Source organism: Vidua chalybeata, chromosome 4, assembly GCF_026979565.1.
Source record: "Vidua chalybeata isolate OUT-0048 chromosome 4, bVidCha1 merged haplotype, whole genome shotgun sequence".
NCBI classification, from domain to species: Eukaryota; Metazoa; Chordata; class Aves; order Passeriformes; family Viduidae; genus Vidua; species Vidua chalybeata.
In genome coordinates this window covers 15,013,286-15,032,247 of record NC_071533.1, presented here as the reverse complement: position 1 = coordinate 15,032,247, position 18,962 = coordinate 15,013,286, and the positions used below count along the sequence as shown (strand labels likewise).

General features: G+C 39.8%; 1 protein-coding gene across 3 annotated transcripts in view; it reads right to left on the bottom strand.

The window, feature by feature from the left end:
• The window catches only part of TNIP3 (TNFAIP3 interacting protein 3), a 60,004-nt gene extending 41,073 nt beyond the window's left edge, over positions 1–18,931 (bottom strand). Inside the window, exons 1-2 of one of the 3 annotated variants that reach the window (XM_053941064.1) lie at positions 18,865–18,931; positions 18,012–18,193 (exon numbers count right to left, since the gene is read on the bottom strand). In XM_053941064.1, coding sequence (XP_053797039.1) covers positions 18,012–18,080 — 69 coding nt within the window. In that variant the 5' untranslated portion in view covers positions 18,081–18,193; positions 18,865–18,931. Of the gene's footprint in view, positions 1–1,873; positions 1,941–10,820; positions 11,103–18,011; positions 18,194–18,864 lie in introns of those variants that run through there. The other 2 variants (XM_053941066.1, XM_053941065.1) reach the window with 2 other exon arrangements.
• Between the last annotated feature and the right edge of the window lie 31 nt (positions 18,932–18,962).

Here is an 18,962-nt window from a genome sequence, read left to right as displayed (position 1 = left end):
CCATGATACTTTGAGCACACTTACTGTACACAATTTCTGTGGAAGCAAATTGCTAATAGAATACAAATTATTGTTTTAAAAAACTATATAATATTTTGATAAAATAAAGCTCTTAGCATTGCTATTTTCTCATTATCTCTGTCCAATTGTAATTTGCTCAACAAATTATTTGGACGTGGGCAAGCTGGGAAGGAAGTACTTATTTGTTAAATGTCAACTGTAAATAATGCAGTTAAAAAAAAGATTTTTTATTATTATTATTCACTACTAAAGCACAGAGAGGAAGCTTTCAGAAAGATAAAATACAGAAGTGAAAAGGAAAAATGCTGCAGGATAAAAGCAAGATTGATAACTATGATATTCACTGACAGCACCCAAAACGTGGGGTTTTCGCTGAACAATTTTTAATAGAGATATCACTGCAGTGAAACTGATGTCCTGACAGGAAAGGACAAAACTTTCTCGTACAATCCAAACCAAGAGATAAAAGTTAGGAAGTATCAATTCCATGACTTTGGAATCAAACCTGTGCAGTATAAGGAGGTAGGATATGAAAAAGTAACAGAAAGGAGATTGCTCCAAGTACAGGAGCCACATGTCCGTAAAAAAAGGCACTGGCAACCCTAGCGACAAAAAGCAATGCACCAAAAAGAAGGGAAGTTTAACAGCAAGAAGACAAAACAAGTTGATTTAGAAAAGGAATGCAGCACTGTTCTATGTAAGATTCATGCCCTCCGAACAAGCTTCAAAATCCCAGGACAGAAAAAAAGAAAAAAAAAAAAAAAAAAAAATCAAACCAAAAAAAAAACCCCACAAAAAAAAAAAAAAAAAAAAAAAAAAAAAACAAAACAAAAAAAAAATCCAAACCAACAAAGGAGAAAGCAGAGCCCACAGAAAGGTAGGAACAATCCAACAAGCCAGTTGCAAAAAATCACTGGCATTTTTTGGCTGGCAGGAACACCAGTCCTAAACAACTCAGAAGCATATGTTACATTCCACACATTCCAGCACTCCTACACTTCTGGGTATGTGGTACTGCTGCTGCCAGAAATTTGGGACTGTGCCAGCAGCATATCACGATGTCCTGAGGATCCAGAATTGAGCCAAGGGAAGATGAGAACTTTTGTTTCATTTTGGGAGGGAGGTAGAACAGTCTAGAGCTCCTATAGCTGCCACAGCACAAACAGGAATGTGCCCTCTGGCAGCAAACAACACAGGCCCTGGAAAATGGAAGTTGTAAGACTGCAGCTCCAAGTATTCCTTACTCAAGGTTAGGATGCATCAAAACTTCTGAGGTGCAGCTTTAATGCCAATTTACATCCACAAGGCAAGCAAAATATCACCTAACCCATTCTCAAATGCTGTGTGGATTAGAGAAAATAATTTGCAGTAGATGTCCTAATGATAGAACTGCCTAAGGAAATCCTGTGCCTGCTCCAGGGAAATTCAGTACCTCAGGGAACATCCCAAACTCCACAGAACAGATGAAACTTCTCAGCAGAAACCTTATCCAAAAAAGAGGAAACTTGGTCAAATCCAATATAGGTTCACTGAATCTTTGTACCACTAAATTTACCCCAAAATAACTGTTTCATATAGTCAGTAATATGTATGGCAAAATATCTTTTACTATTGCTGTACTCTTCATTGTCCAACTTTATTCAGGAAAAGTAAATAAAAGAACATTCCTATAGTCATTTTATATAAACAGTAGGAAGAAATTACAAAGCCACTTAGGAAAAAAATAAAATATCAGGTTTTGGATTTGAGGTCTTTTTGGTAGATAGGAAGGGAAAAGAGGCACACGATTTCACTCTGAGGCTAGGAAGAGACCAACCAGTACAAATTTCCAATGAATGCAGATGTTACTCACCATATTTAGGGAAGGCGTCCGTCTCTGTACTGCCAGGTTAGGACATCCCAGTCTCAAATAAAGGCTCTCTGAATCAAATGAGAACTAAGTGGTTTGGAGTGTACCTCCAAAGTGTACCTGTGTATATATACATCAAGGTTTAACCTACACCCCAGGCTTAAGGGAAACCCCTTTCCTAAAGTCATTCTACCATTGAGTGTACATTCATCTCTCTCAAGCACAGCCCACACAGACCTACTTGAAAGCACAGCCTGCAAGAGACCACAGAGGATTCCCTCTCATTCTTCAGATTAGCACACAACGCTTCGCCCACGCACCAGCAAGAACTGCTCTGTGGGAAAGGTGGTGGTCGAGCATGGTGGAAAAGCTGCATCAACTCAAATTGAATAGAACACAAATATCAATCTAGAAGCAGAATAATTTACTGTAAGGGGCAAATAGGTCAGGGAGCCGTTTCTAGGAATGTATTTTTAATTAGAATTTATTCTAAAGGTTTCTCTTACAGAATCAGTGCTCAGTTTGACCAGATACAGTCTCCTCATCAGCAGTGACATTCAGCTCTGCCCCTGACCAGAAACACCACCCTATCATATCTGATTTTCATTCTGAGGAAGAGCACTTGTAGAGGCGAAGGCTGCAGAAATGTCTCCCCTTCACCAGACAAGAAGTGATGCAGCATTTTCAAGAATCTACTATTCATTCCAGGCTATAGCCCACTGCACACAGGAGTTGATTAATCAAGTTTCACAGATGATAAAAATTATCATGCTGTCACCTAGAAGTGAAAGATTCACAATAGGTAAGCTCATAAAAACACTCATCTCTAAGTCTGATTGGCCTATCAGTTTCAGTTTTGATGACAACAAAACCTGTGCAGTTCTGCACTGAGGACTAAAAATCCTGCTGAGATTTTTAGGAGATTCCTGTTGTAACACTCATGATCTAACTGCCCTGAGAGCATTCCCATCCTCCTAGCAGAAACATCTCAGCTGCTCAGGAGAGCAGGCTGGATCTTTTTCTGTCAAAGCACTTACTGAGCTCCTCACATACACACAGCAGTCATTTGCAAATTCATGTTCAGTTCACTGCAGGTTTGTTCAAACAAAACCATTCTGGAGGCATTTGCAATTATAACAGAGGAAACAACAGGCTGGGGTTAGGATCAGGATGTGGGAAACTAAGGTCCAATTCTTTCCCCTACTTTTCCCTGAAGGGAATTTAACTGTGTTTGTACCTCCTGGATCAATGTTTTAACTGCTGGAGATGCAGGGTGATTTCTCCAGTCTTTTGCAATAGTGTTCCACTCCATATGAAGCATTTACTGTCACTTTCTCAGACAAAATACTAATGACTTCAGTTTGATGGTTCACACATTTACCAACAAGAGCTCAGATTTACTGGCTGCCTGCTTAAAATCAATTAAAAAAATGCAACAGCATCAACATCTTCCCCTTCTCAGAATAGCATTCTATACACTCAGCTCCACATCAGTCACTAGTTCTTACACTGACCTCTTGTTTAATTTTACATAAGTATTTATAAAAAGCTGAACAGCCTCGACAGGGGATGTTTGAAACCCAGCAAAGGCTTAGTGGCAAAGTGCTGGGAGGTGAATGATTCATACTCAAATCCAAGCAGCAAGAGAAATCAAAGCCAAGAGGTAATCCTCTGAAGAAAAATGCTTTTCCCACTGCATGACTGAATAAGGGAATAGCATTAAATATTATTCAGCAATGCATTCACACAGAATACAGTGAATTTAGCCTTCTATGTTTTTGGCTTTCACTGCATTCAAACACAGTTTTCACCTTTGGACTGAGCAACATTCTTAATTGCAATGGGACTGGAAATAGTTCAGGGCATGGTTGTCATTTTGTCATCATCTGTCAGCTCAACAACGATGGGGCTAAATTAAAACTTTGCATGAGTGTACCTCCTGGATTTTTTATCCATCACCTGTTCAACAGAACCACTGTGGTTTCTGCCAGGGGCACCAGGAAGAGCCACTTTCCTCCTCATGCAGGACAAGGCAATGCCAGGACTGTAAAGGCTTTAAGGTCAGGTGCCTTCTTATGCCACCCCGGGAGCTAAGAGAAGTGACTAAAGATGAGAATTGGTTCTGAGAAGCATTCCCCAATTAAAATACAAACCAGAAATATTTTAACTGGAGTCCTTCTGAGCCTGGACATTTCCTGTTCTGCCGGGCTACTCCAAGCACCAGCCATGCCCAAAGCAGGCTCAAGCAGGGATGTGATGCTCCATCTGTGCAGTAGAGGTTAACAGGGCACAGCATCCTTCCTGCTTCCAGAGAAGAGGAGATGAAGATGTGGGCCCTTCCTTTCTTGTTAACAGCAGCTTCACAGCCCTCTGACTCAAACAATTAGAGGGTTTTCTTTATTACCTCCTGTAAACATTGGTGATATGAAAGTGTTGACATTTTCAGCACAGCAAGGCAGGCACAACAAAGTGTTTAGTGGAGGCAGAGAAAAGCAGTCAATGGAAAATTTGAAGGGGGAACCCTGTCTTTTAGCCTCCAGTGGAAAACTGTGGGAGTACAGCAGAAATCACCTTTTTACCTGACTTTCCCACTGCCCCCATTCAGAAGAAGAAAACCCCTTTGGCTACACCACACAAAACTAATAAAAATTTAATTGTTTCTTAGGCATATCTAAACCACTTATCTAGAAAAAGGCCAAGCTGGATGGCTGCCATTCAAATTATTTTATTGTCCACCGAAGAACTGCTTGTTTAGGGGCTTCCCATAGGGGAAAAATAAGGAAATTAGTTAGAGAAAATTTAATATAATGTAAAGACAACAGCTTAAAGTACCAGATCCTTGGTGATTTGTAAAGGGCTTAATTGACATGTAAATATTATTCAGGAGAGAAAAGACCACTACAAAGAAGAAAGAAGACTGGGGGGGGGGGGGGGAAGCAATTTCAATAGTGCTAAAAACACTTTGGGACTCCAGTATTCTGGAGAGGCAACTTAAGACAGATTTGCTGCCCAGAAATGTTCTCAGATTTAGCATGAAGCTGACACTTTGATACCACACTTAGGGCATTAGGAGACTGTTCTGCTGAAACAAGGCAGCCTGCTGTCCTCCACACAAGCCTTACTCCCTGGCTGTCTGCAGATGTCCTCCTCTCTCTCTGGTGCATGAATGAGAACTGCTCCCATGCACTCCAGGCTTTCTCAAGCTAAAATTCTCCCCTCTGCTTCATTCACAAATAGGCTGGCTGCTCTTTTTTAGTTACCTATGTCTTGAACAGGTTCACGTCAGATCAAGAAGTAGCAGTGAGACAGCCAGTCCCAGCTGTCAGGTTTTTGAAGTGAACTAAACACTTAAAGGTGAGGTTCTCTCTTACCCACTCTTCATACAGTATTAAAATATATTTTTGTGCTCACAGAAGTGGCTTTCTGAGGGAGGGAGATGCTGCTACCCAGCTCTACCCTAAATTTTAGTGAACTGCTTTGATTTTAGTTTGGACTAAAACAGCTTTTGCCTGAGATGTATTAAAAGTTAAGGCACTTCCCACCCATTTTGTTCCTGCTCACTGTGTGGCTTTACTGCTTAGCTGTGAACAGAAGACCACCCACAGCAAAATCTCTCTTCCTTATGGAAAAATTGGAAATGCCACAGCTCCTTTATGAGGTCTTATAATGTGATTCTATGAATTCTTTACTTTTACTCAAATATATTATGCTACTTCACTGGATTTTCCTGAAGATGCTCATGAAGTTGATATAACATCAAGTATGAAAACAGGCTTTGCATCAGGCCAGCAGCAGTTTCCAGCAGGAACAAAGTTTGTGGGATCATGGGAACATCCTTTTTTTGTGTTTGTGGGAACATCCCTTCCATGACATTTGTGAACCCCACAAAATTTAAGCATGCAGCTTAGCGTCAGGAAATTTTGACTACAAAACTTTTTTTTCTTGGCAATAAGGCCACCTTGAGCTGGTTTCCCACCCACTGGTCTCTACCACTACAATTTTTACTGAAGTACTGCAGTGTTTAAATTCTGGTTCAATTTGCAATTAAACCTAATTTTAAGCAGTGTCTAAATCCTCCAAAAAAGCATTTTCTCTTTCTGCATCAGCTTCTGAGAGATTTCTTCCCTATCCATACACACTTTCACCTGCTTGCCAATTACCAAGAGAGAAAAGTCAGCCCTGGAGCTATACTAAATTTACTACTCTCTACGTCAATGAAATCTTAAAGCAACGTTTAGTGGTTTGACAGAAAAGTGTCCTTTACTACATGGAGACATGGTATTTTTGCAGGAAGAAAAGCATTTTCACCCAGATTCAGGGACTGCCAAAACCTGCAAGTTGCAGACACTTCCCTGCCTTTTGCCATTTCTTGGCTGAGCTGCAAAAATAAAATCAGACACAGATCTCAGAGGACTCAATTTTCTCAACAACTTGATCTACCACAAAACGAAGTTTTTCTGGTCTCTGATTTTTATCTCAGCAGCAAGGAGTGCAATGAGCTACTATGTTCACCCAGAACAGTGGATACCTCCACAGAAAGGCCTGAGAATGGAATAACGTGATAGACAACAACATGAATCTGGCTTAAAAGTGAAAGGAAAAAGGAAGCAAAGGAAGCAAAGTAAGAAAAGGAAGAAAGGAAATAACTCTGATGTACCCAGTGAGAGATGGCATTTGCCCTCAGTACAGGTGGCTGAATAAAGGAAGATGCTTCCACCTGGGTTTGCAGCTGACCAAGGGCAAAGAGAAGTGAGGCTATCTCAGAGAAATACTGTGGGGATACAGCAGAAATCACCTTTTTTGGTATCCTGGCTGTTGGTGGACAGGAAGAAAGGTACCTTGGAGGAGAGGAAGGTGGGGAGATGTGACATCTACATTTCAGATAAGAATTGTACTCTTTCCCAGCTCCTCTGGAGGATATGATGACCTTTCATAAGTACCAGCATTCACCATAGCACTGAAGCAGAAGTTGTCCACCCCACCTTCCCCATGAAGCATATGAATCTAATTTACTCTTTTTGTGAAACCAAGAGTAATACCTGCTTACAACTCTGCAATATTGTTCTCCAAGTGTGTGGTAAAGCTAATAACCACACAAGAGAGAGCTCTCTGGTTGTTAGAAGCCAGATCCAAATATTCCTAAGGCAGCTCTCCATCACATAAGCCTGTAGACACACACACACAAATCTATAAAGGCAAACACTCCTATATATCCTACAAGCAAACTGCCCTAGAATTGTTGCCTGTTACCAAACAAAAGGACTATAAAAATGAAGGAACTCCTGATCTTAGGCTGCTACTTCCACCTCATATGACCTTAATTTTATGGAAACTGTACCCTTGCGTTATTTAGATTTTACTCATAAAACATAGAGGCAATGTATAGGCATTGGGGAACAATCAAGAAAAATGTAAAACTTCTTTGAACAGCAAAGAAAAAAGTTGTTAAAATGATTAATTTTTATAAATGATGTAAGGAAAAGCCATTTGCTGGAGTGGAGATAAGGTGGGTTTTTTCTTTTCTATTTTCCTTTAAGAAGGAAAAAAAAAAGAAAAAACCAAGTTCTTGGAACACTGAAATGTTGTAGCAAACAAAGTTCTACTTTCCTTATGTACTTCCCCAGCAATTATAACCTAGGAAAAACTTTAAACACTGAGGATTGTTTTATAATGTAAGGATATTTATCCACCTATTACTCATGACCTTACTCTAAGCTTCTGCAGTTCTCTGTGCATCCTATTTTGAAGGAAGCCTTAAACCACAGCAGAGTGCCCGTGAGTCTGATAGATTACTACTTGTAAGTTTTCTAAATGTTTGCAAGCATTCAAGGTTAGTTCAACCTAAACTCCTAAAAAAGCATATTCAGCCTTTGGTCCTGTTACCTGAGAGGATTGCAGGCAAGCAAATCAGGCATTACAGGGCATTGCTACAGGATTCTGAGTCTTCAGTATTAAGTACTTTTGGAGAGATGCAAACCCAAAAGCATTTTGGGGGTTGAGGGATGAAGCTGTGTCCTCCCATTCAGCACAGGCACTCCTGTCAAGAAATTAGGAACTGACTGTCTCCCAGTCTGTTTCAGAGCAAGGCCCTTTCCAAGCATTCTTCCTAAGGAAAACCCCCAACTTCAGCTCAGAGTGTTTTTTTAATTGCTGTCTTTCTTACAGCATTAGTCAAAGGCTATGGGAAATTCTACATCTTTGTGGCTTTTATTAACTTACTTCCTTTCCAGCAATATGCTGTAAAACCAGTAGTGAGACTCTCTTTAAACTCGAGTCTTACCACGGCACTATCAGCAGCCTCGTGGTGCTTTTCAATGCTTAATAATCACAGCCTTCTATACCTTAATATTGAACACATTGATACAAAATATCTTTAAATGGTGTCTTTTGTAATTAGGGGGATTGTTTTGCTGTAGCCTGCAGAAGTTCTCAGGTGAATTCTGAAAATAAGGAAGGAAATCCAGAGCTGAAAGAGGGTGCAAAGTCAGCATTCACAGGATAGACATGGATTACCTGCATTCCTGATAGGACCAAAGCCTACCTCAAATTACAATCTCCATCTCCTGTATGCACACACAGGGATTTGGAAATTGGTCAAAACTCCAGCATGACAGAGTTCTGCAGCAGTTATTTCAGATGAAAGAAAGTGATAGACTATGGTTTCAGAACACTGCAGCTTAAAGCAGCAGGGCTAAACCAACAGTAATATAGATATGAGGATAGCCAGATTTACAGTGAAGGAAGAAAATTGAAAGCAATCTTCCATGTCTAAAAGAACCATTCTTAAAGCGATTCAGTTTTGAATCCCTAATGAACATACACAGACACACAAAAAAGCCCAAACCAAACTATGCTTCTTGCTGAATGGATTTTAATATCCTTTGCTAGAAACAGACAAATTAATATGGTTTGGGGGTTGTTTTTTGCTTCTTTAAGCTCAGCTTCAGAGATGTAGGAGGAGGGTTTGGGGAAGGCAGTCTAGGGTTGCCATGGGAAGCAGCAGTTGTATGAGTTCTCCACCCCCTTTTGTAAGAGAATTGTACCCTCCCCCTGTCCTGTCAGTTATTGTTCAAGTCTGCCCCTTAGCCTAGAATCTTCTCTGTTCCACGTTTTCCCTTTGGTTCTTCCACCAAGAACACTCCTTTCCCTTTTCCCCACTGGTTAATGTTATATTTCCCCTCCCTTTAGCCTTTTCCCGATTGTACCCTCGTATGCTAAACCCTCGTACCCTTACACAGTTAAAAGAATCCTCACCCCGCCCCTCGGGGCTCTCGGAACCTGCCTCCCTTCTGCTTCGTGGTCTCCCTGTCTGCCCCTTCTGCGACCCTTCAATAAACGAGCAGGATTTCAGCAGCCCGAGTGTCCCTCCCGTTCTTCTGGTGGACCCTCAGATGTACCAGCTATCCGAGCTTCGAGTGGCTACAAGCCCCCATGGCTCGGCACAGAGACACAGAACTGCTTTTCAGCTAGAGGTGGGTTTTGCTCTATTAGACTTCTAAGCTGCTTACTTGTTACTGGAATTGCTATTAGGTCCCTAGTAAACAAATTAGCAGCAACACTGCTTGCTCACCCTACAACTCCCCCAGACCTTTCTCTGCTTTCAACTGCAACCTACGCAATGGAATAGGGTTCTATTTTAGCAATAATACAATTTCATAGTTGGAATCCCCTTCAGTTTGGAGCAAACAGCAGCAATGACTCATCACAAGGCATTTTTTTAAAAAAGGGGGATTTCCTACTGAACTAAAGCACCAATGAACATCACAGGAGGCAAAAATGATCAAAGATCACAGTAAAGAAGGAGGCCAAGGATTCCTCAGGGAGGCAATACAACTACAGAAAAAAAAGGCTTTTATTTCAGCTGGAGACTCACAATCCAAACTGGATTTGTTATTCTAAAACTGAAACAAGACACAAACCAGAGCGTGAGGCTTCACTCCGAAACCCAGCTGAGCCAACACAGTGCTGCTTTCAGCAACCAGCAGTGGTTTTGGAGCTTTTGATTCATTCTGGATTCTGCAGGGACAGAGCCATCAAACATATAATCTTCAATATGATACCTGACAGAGAACTAGGCTTGGTTTAACTGCTGAACCAGGCAGTAGAGGGAAACGCGATCATTCCTCAATACCTGGGCTCCTTCCATGACTCACAGCCACGCACTCTGCTGCTTTCAGTAACTATGAAGGTCACTTTCAAGTTACTGTTTCTAGTAAAGATAAACTCCCCTGCACAGTGAAGGCAGGAGAGTAGTTGCAAACTATGTGGGCTGTTTCCTATGTAGGCTGTTCATAGGAAGGGGCTGCCTCCTGCCTTGAATACAGATCCCAGCAATCAGGATTTTTAGTAACTGGGTGTTTGCCCAATGGGTGAGGCTTTCAGAGCACTGGCACACCAGGAAGTTTGCAGTGGCATCACGTTTTTGGAGAAAGATCAGCAGGCAGAGCCTGAACCCAAGGTTGTTCTGCCACTGGACCACAGTGCTACCTCACCAAGTCACAACTTCTGTCTGCTTCAGTCCAGGAGAGAATGAAAACTGCCCAGCTTCATGGCCCTCCTGCACTCAGCCCCCCAACAAGAGCTGCTTTAGGTATCAGCTTTGTACTAAGTTTGGCTACAAAAGTTCTAATTCTTCACTACAGAGTGATGGAAACTGGAGGCAACACCAGCAGGCCAATCTGTCTTCTGCCTCTGCCCTCTACCTATGCTATCTGCATGCAAAAAAACCACCACAAAACTGAGCAACAATTCAAATATCTCACATTCAAATGCCAGGCATGGAAAGCAAGAAGCAGGCAGTATCAACATACATGAACTAAAAGGAAAGCAATATAAGGGGAATAAAACAGCTCCATTTCTCCACAAGAGCTGCAGAAGAAGACCTGGCCAAAAGTTCCCCTAACTTGTTTGTGTATTATTAATTACTATATAAATTAGAGATCAAACTCACCCCTTTGTAAAGCTGTTATTCTTGCACAGCAGAGTTTTGTGGAAGGTCTTTGAATAGAAGAGGTCCTCTGGACTGAGTCATAGATTCAGTTGTTAGAGACCCCTTTTTACCTTTCTCAGGCTCAGCTGGCCCAGTGCTTCCATCTAGGGAAAAGTCATGGAAAAAAGAACACTCTCAATGGAATCAAGGGCATCAATAAAACGACTAATCACACAACTCCACAGAAGCCTGCAGTGGCTAAGGGAAGGGTAGAAAGACAGAGGCACCAAGCATGCAAGGGAAGGAAAGACTGAGTGTTTAGACAAAAAAAAAAAAAAAAAATCAGTTCAGCTGGGGTGTGCTGGAAGACAACCACAACATTTTCTAGACATCTCCAATTCCTCCTTCTCAGTCAGTAAAGATCAAGCTAAATTTCCATTCATTATACTTATGCACAGGCAGAAGAAATATTCTTCTGCAAGTAAGAAACAGTAAATCTTTTTCAAATCTCTTTTCAGTCCTCTTTCCCAAATTCTCTTCATGTAGCAATTTATCTTGCTACATCTCCCATCTCCCCCGCTATAATCTCCACACCCATAGGCCCAGCAATAAAAATTCAAATTTTTATTTGGTTCAAATTATTTCAATTTGGTTCAAATTTTTCTAAAAAACTGGTCTGTCTTAAGAAAACCCTGCTCTGTTCCCCCAGGGTTAGCTGGGATTCATCTTCTGACCAACACAAGGCATTTTTAAATGCCAGATGGGTGAATCTGCAACCAGCATAGAACTTTAAGAACATAAAAGAGATCCATTATTTTACGTTCACTACAGTAGATTTTGGTTACCCCCAGACTTGGTCATTTCCACAAAATGAGAGCGAGCAACAGGAATCAAATCTTTCAACACATCTAGCCAAAACAGTTATCCAGCAGTATCTTGCCAATAGGAAAAAACATCTTCCCAGTAAGTGAAAATCGCCAGAAGGTTCTAAGAATGAATTACTGGATAATGAAATATCGATTAAAATTCTCTAAATACTCATTTTTGATGAGAATTTTTTTAATTGTTCGGGATATTTCTCCTGGCCAGTTTTTCCTCAGAACATCAAACCTTTACCAGGTAGGGCAACAAGCTGTGTACTGAGTACATCCAAATCATGCCAGCTGCAGCTGAATTGCAACACTCCCATATCTTATTGTTTCACTAGAAAGCAAATCTGAATATGTTTATTTCTACAAGTTAAATTTTATTTCTAGATAATATTATCCACAATGGTTTAACACCTCAATGGACTAAGGAAGGACAACTTCAACATGAGAAAGTTTATCTGTATAGTTTATTTTTATAGTTAATTATAGGTGAGTTCAGAGGTTTAAGTGTATCCTACTATTTGGGCAGCTTTTTGCACAACAAACCTTGCAGTTTATTCCTTCCCCAAAAAAAGTTGTAGGCGATTCTGTGAAACATCCCACAAGGTGTCACTAGAGATTCATCACCCAAAATACTCCTCGAACGCCCTTCCCTATCCTTGCTCCCCCTTCCTTGGAAACATGTTAGACATCTTTGGAACGGTAAGAGAAAGATCAGAATGCCTGAGCAGGAGCGTCCTGATCCAGCGGGGCCTTTCAGCTGTAAGCAGCAAGGCAATGATTTGAACAGTAAATGAACCGAGTACACACAGATCAATGGGAAATGCAAATAACTTCAGGCATCAAGTTTAATGAACTACTAAAATTCACCCTAATACAGAAAAAGAAATAAAATCAATTGTCAGCTCTGCCTCAGTTCCATGCTAATGTTAGAAAAGATGGTTTGTCTCATTTTGTTTTGATCATTTACAGTTCCATGCCCATCTTTCACACCTAACCCTGAAAACTACACAGATGTCTTGCCAAAATCTGCTATCAGATATAATTACATGTTTGCTCCTCATTTACAGTTATCATTACCTTTCTATTGAACACTGCATGAACACAGCATGAATTCAAAACTTCTGTGCTGGATTGAAAAAGAATATCCCCCCTGTATTTCCCTTTCTTGAAGAAAACACCCAGATCTCACTTGAGAGAAGGGTTGCTCAACATTTGAAAACCATCTCCGACACAGCTCTCAGGCAGAAATTAAAATCCAGTATTTAATTTTTCATAGTCTCTAAAAAACCAGTAGGATTTGGAGCCTTAGAAGATGACATAATTACTCACAGGTGAACAGAGGCACAGCTGACCCAGCACTCACCTGCTCCAAGGTGCCCCAAGTACACCAGGTGTAAGGACTTACCTTGCCTATTGCCTGGCAGACACACAGCTGCAGCACATCTTCTAGGAACAAAGTTCCAGGAGCACTTGGGATCTCCAAAATAGATTTAAAAAACCAGGAAGGAATAACATGGCTACTCTAAATTTACATGGGAGAGGAAAATACCACATGCCAAGAAAACTAACATGAATGTGTTCCAAAAAAAAAAAAAAAAAAAAAAAAAAAGCAAGCCAGTATTTGCCTTGCTTTTCACAAGGTTATCAAATATTTCCATTCAAAAGAGCTGATTACTGCAAATTCAGAAAGTTCCTTTGCCTGTTCAGGTTACTTTGCAAACAAATCACTTTTGTGGTTATGTCCTTCTCAGCTCCTCCCTCCTCATCAGTAAAGTGGGTTTATTCTACTTCAGACTTTATGAACACACATCAATATCTCACTGAAAAAATATTATCATTCCATGAACAAATTATGAAAAGACTTTACACTTTTTTACATGGCTTGTGTTACCTTGGATAGCCAGGAGTCCTATCTTCCATTTACATTCCTAAGAAGTGCAAATAATAATATCTTCATTTGTCCTAGTATTTGTAGAGCCTTAAATCACTATGGCAAGACTTGTATTTTACAGCTGATCTTGACAGACTGCTAAATTTGTTTCCCTGCACAAGGGTATTTTTTGCTTTTTTTAAACTTTAACAGCAAAGTTCTTCCACTCCCTTTGAGAATTTAGAGGGCTTTTTTTAGTGTGCATAAAACGTTTAAACTAGTATCTGTGAAGACTGTAACAAAAACAAATCACTTTTTGAGACCCTTTATATTTTTAAGTTCACCGTTTAGGAACTGAGATTTCTCCTGACTGCTAATAAATAACAGTTTTTTTTCTCCCCTTTCCATTTCCCATTTGGCTTCCCTCCACTATATCCCCAGATTTGGGAAGGGGGATACCTACAGCTACATGCTTTTTAGTACATTCAGGGGAATCTGGAAATGATTTGTCTGAAGGATTTCAGAGAGCCTTGATCTCAATAATTTTTTTTTGTAGATCCATTCACTAATTTGTATTTCAAATGCTCAGCTTCAAAAACAAGAGAGATCTAAGAGTGGTATTTATTTGTTTTGGCAAACAAGTTTGCAAAGCAAAAGGGATGACTTCTAGATGAAAATTTAAACATCTGAGATACAATAAAACCAATTTTGACTGTGTTTATATAATTGGTCCTTGTTCATTCATGAGCTCCAACTACTTTTCAAAGCACTATTTCTCAAAGGAAAAAAAATTCAACACCTCTCTCCATGTTTCTCCCTAATCCTAGGGAAAGAAGAACTCTATCAAACCCTTACCAAGTCCTGCCATGAAATACATGCTTCCAAACAATTCCCTAGGGAGGGACTGAAAGAGCTCGGCTTTTCATGTGCAGCGACGGTGCCATCTACAGCCCGAGTGAGGCCACAACCACCCCACCCAGCAGCTGGAGCCACAGAGAGCTTCCAGATGTGCTTTTGCCACATATCTGCTCCTCCAAAATTCAAGTCTGCCTGAGGATGAAACTTTAATATGATATTTAATACTGATGTTTAGTAGGATATATTTTATACTTTATCCATGGAGACACTAAATATTTTCTAGCTGTTTATTCTCAGGCTGCCTGGTTTTTAAGATTCTTCAATTATGGACTGAACTCACCAATAGCTAAATTGGGTGTTTAGCAGATGTTTCTATGGAAACCATGTGTTAGAGGCAAGAAGCAGAAGAGCGTTATATTTCTGTTGTCACACACACACACAAAAGACACTGCACAGAGTTGTCAGATTACCAGAATAAAGTTATTGGACCTTTTTACAAGCCATCGTTTAGCTGTCATCTGTACAATAAAGACTGACATCTATACTTCTTATTTAAAGGAAAAAAAAAAAAAAAACAACCAAAAAACAACTCTCCCAGTGCAGCTGGCACGTTATTGAGAAGCTCCACTTCCTAGGAATTAGAAATTTGTAAAGTCAAAGAAATATTAAAATGGAAATATGTCAATAAGCAGCCTGATAAATAAAATGTCAATATATAAAGTTAATTCAGAAACAAAATATACACATGCAAGCCTAATGTTACCAGTAGAGTAGGCAAGGTCTTTCCAAGGGTGCCTGAAATAAGGACTGGAAATACAGTTTATTATCTGATAATTAGACTTTATGGAATAAAAATTCCAAACCACAGAGCTGCTTCACTTTGTTCTCAAAATTCACTACCTGATTATTCTAATCTGTATAAATGAGATAAGGTCACAAGGAGTTGCTCCAGGGAAAGCAAAAGAGGGAAAAAAAGAGTAAAAAAGTAAAACAAACCAATGAGATACAAAAAAAAAAGGAGCAAGGCAAATGGCAGAAGTCAAAGCTCAATTTCCTACTAAACCAAGCTGAGTTGTTGGGAAAAGAGGGATCTTAAGCCAAGGCAGCTGCAGAGTTCAGTGACACCATGAAAGCAGAAGATTCTCAGGGATGCCAACAAGCAGAGCAGAGTAGCCTTGATACAAATTGAGAACTATAATTCAGCCTCGTCCCACACACTCCAATCAGCAGCTTCTTCACCTCGCACAATAGAATCTAGACACTAGGGAAAGGCAGCTTAAAAAGTAATTAAGAAGAAAATTTTTTTTAAAATCCCAAACATGATGACCTTTTTCTTTTACAAGTAGAAAGATTATTTAGGAATTTTTTTTCCTAAAATATTTGAAATCTTTTTCCCCTCCAGTGTGATGGATCTGTAAGTCAGTGCACTTCTGCTTTATTAAGTCAGTGAAGAATTTATTTGTCAACACTGAAAAATACAGTTCAACCCTGACTAATTTTTGCTTGGGCAAGCCATTGAGGCAGAAAATGAAATTAAAAGATTGCACCTGTGATACCACAGGAGAACTATCCCTGATCCTGCAGCAGTTCTATGTCCATACATTAGAATATTTATCAAGGTGGCATAAATGCAAATAGCAAGGATGCCTGTTTCAGATGGGAAAATGAAATGGATTTACAAATCAGATGCCAGAGCACTGAAAAAGCCTGAAAGCTTTCTCATGAATTTCCAAGATGTAACAAGAGATTTATGAAGACTGTGCCATAAATTTTAAATCAATTAATTAAGGTTTTGCTCAGGAGCATGGGGAAAGATGGTATAAGACCATGCAATTTAAAAAAGCATGAAAAAGATTAGAGACTGAGAAAAAAAGGACCATGTCCAAGGGAACAGTAAATTCACCTGAGGAGAGTGAATCCTGAGAAACCCTGGTGAAATTAATTTAGAAAAAAAAAATAGTGATGGCATTGGAAAGAGCAAATGAAAACTAGAAGGCTGTAAAGAGATTTCAACAGAAACTTAAAAAATATACATTTTCCTCTAAGAAGTGCTAATGTAAAAAGCTTTTCAATGCAAGCACATTATGTCATTTTAGGACAGAGACCCCTCTCATAAACTGAACATAATCCACAATATGTTTGCGGAAAAAGTTTTATGATTATTTCTCCAAAGAATAAGAAATAAGCAGAAGTTTCTGCTTTATGGGAAAAAAAAAAAGGAAAATGCAAGGAAGTAAGAGTTTTTCATGGAAAGCTTTGTATTACTCCACAGGAGGCTGAGAAGCAAAATTCAACCATTTTCAGGCAGCAAGACATCTTTTCAAGTCTGGGTTGGCATTTTAAGCACCTTACAGGGCAGAGATGCAATTGGTAGAAGTTTGTTTGTATCTCTTCTAGATACAAACAAACCTACCTCTTTTACGAATGCACTAAGTACATACAAATATCCTTAAACCTTCTCAAAAACAACCCTGGCTTGTAGGACCCTGGCTTGTTTGTTTTGTAGCAAAACAAACATTGTGTGACCCTAACTTGTAGGACTGTGAGTCTGTATTTTTTGGAATGAAAGGAACTAGGTTTTACTGCTTTTGACTGAGCAGGTTTTGTTGTACTGATGTGGATGAGGAGGTGGGGAGAGATTAAACCCTTGTAATAAATCAGCACGTGACCCTTCATCTCAAACCATACCAGTGTTTAAAATAACTTCATAATCCATCAGCTTCACTGGAGCTTCAACAGAGAAAACTAATGATGGCATGAATGTCCAGCAGTAGTCCTGGAAGCCAGTTTTGAGGGGTAAAGCAGGACTTGGGAGTATAGAAAGAAATACAGAGATTGTTATGTCAGTATTTCTGAGGGGATATACACAATCTAACCTCTTTAGTGTTAAAAGTGATTTTAACACTAAAGTGTTTAGTAAAATCACTAAATCACTTTAGTGATTTAGTATTAAATCACATTTACCTGTCTCCTCCTCAGGTTGGTAATGCTCCTGGTCCCTTCCACTATTCCCAACTTGAGAGGCACTAAAAGGGCAGGTTCCACTCTTCCCAGGCTTTTGCCCTGTGTACTGAGATGCTGTTCTGTTCACAGAACTTCTCTCTGAATACAGCTCCTAAACTCTCCCAATTTTTCTAACACTCAGATCAACTCTAATCTATATAAAAATACAGCTTGCCATGATTATCTTCCTCTCCCATCTCTCCAAGTCAACAGCTCCACTAAATCCTTTCCTCTACTTATTCCTTTCCTACTTTTTTTTTTTCTGGGCAATAATAATCTAGATCTCCTCTGCAATGTATTTCTCTGATCTCTCAGGTGTCCCTTTCACTCTGCTGGATCACTTGTTTCAAAGGCTTCTGTCATGCTCAAAGACTCTGCCAGCAGCACATGCACTGCATGTGAGCTAATCCTGTCATCAGCACGCAGACAGGGCTAACACATCTCCAGGCTGAGAATTTATGTACTTACTCCCTGGATGCAGGCACATCACACATCTCTGCTGCTTTGGCAGTCATTGGCAATTGGTTATTCCTTGGAACAGGCCGATATTGGATATTTTTCAATTGCTACTGTTACAGGTACTGAGAGGGTTCACTCCCTTCTACTCACTGTCTCCCTCGTAAATACTTTGGTATCAGTTGAACAAGCTGACACATCTGACACTTTTTCCTCATCCATTCAATTTCCAGAGTCTCTGTTCAGTTGAATGTGTCCTTTCAGGCTCCTGTCTTCATCAGCCTGTCAGTCCCTGGCATCATCTCACTGCAACTTAAAGGCTTAGACCCCTGCAGCTGAGAATAAAAGAAGTTTCTCTTTAATTTTATCAAAGAAACTACAAGTAATTCATAACTAAGATAATAAAAAACTTGAAGAAACATTTTTCCTCAAAGAACATGACAGCTTTGATAAATATTCTCAGTTCAGGGAAGTGAGAGTGGTTATTTTTTTCTGTTCTCTGATAAATTCATTAGCCCAAAATATTTTTGTGATCAAATGAACCATGCAATTCTGTTACTGGAAGATAGAAATAAGCACAGGCAGGCTGAGGGACAGCAGGGTTTTTCCTGGTTTGAAGCACTCAGCTACAGTCACACACAGGGTAGAAGCCACTGCAAGGGATAGAGTAACCAGACTGGACTCAAAACTGACACACTTCAACAGAACAACTGGTTTTGCTGGCTAAATCAAAGCTTAAGCTCTGACAGATTTAAAAAACAATGGGCAAAATCCTGGTGGTGCTTACACCAATAATGGATCTTTTATTCCCTGCAGCCAGGACAAGATTACCTGGCTTCAAGACAACTACTCTGTCAAAAATGTATAAATAATATAATTACCATTAAGAACAGTATGGGAACTATCTCTTTTATTTTGGTTTATATTTAATCTAACCATAGCCTCATACATCTGTGCTGAAACGTCTCTTCTACCAAGAGATTGGACTTTTCTTTCTCTTTCTCACCTTATTCTGTAAAATCCTTTAAATCACAGCTCTCAGGATTACAGGAGCAGCTGACACCTGTAACAGGACTGGAATTTCATCACTAAAGAGGCACAGAT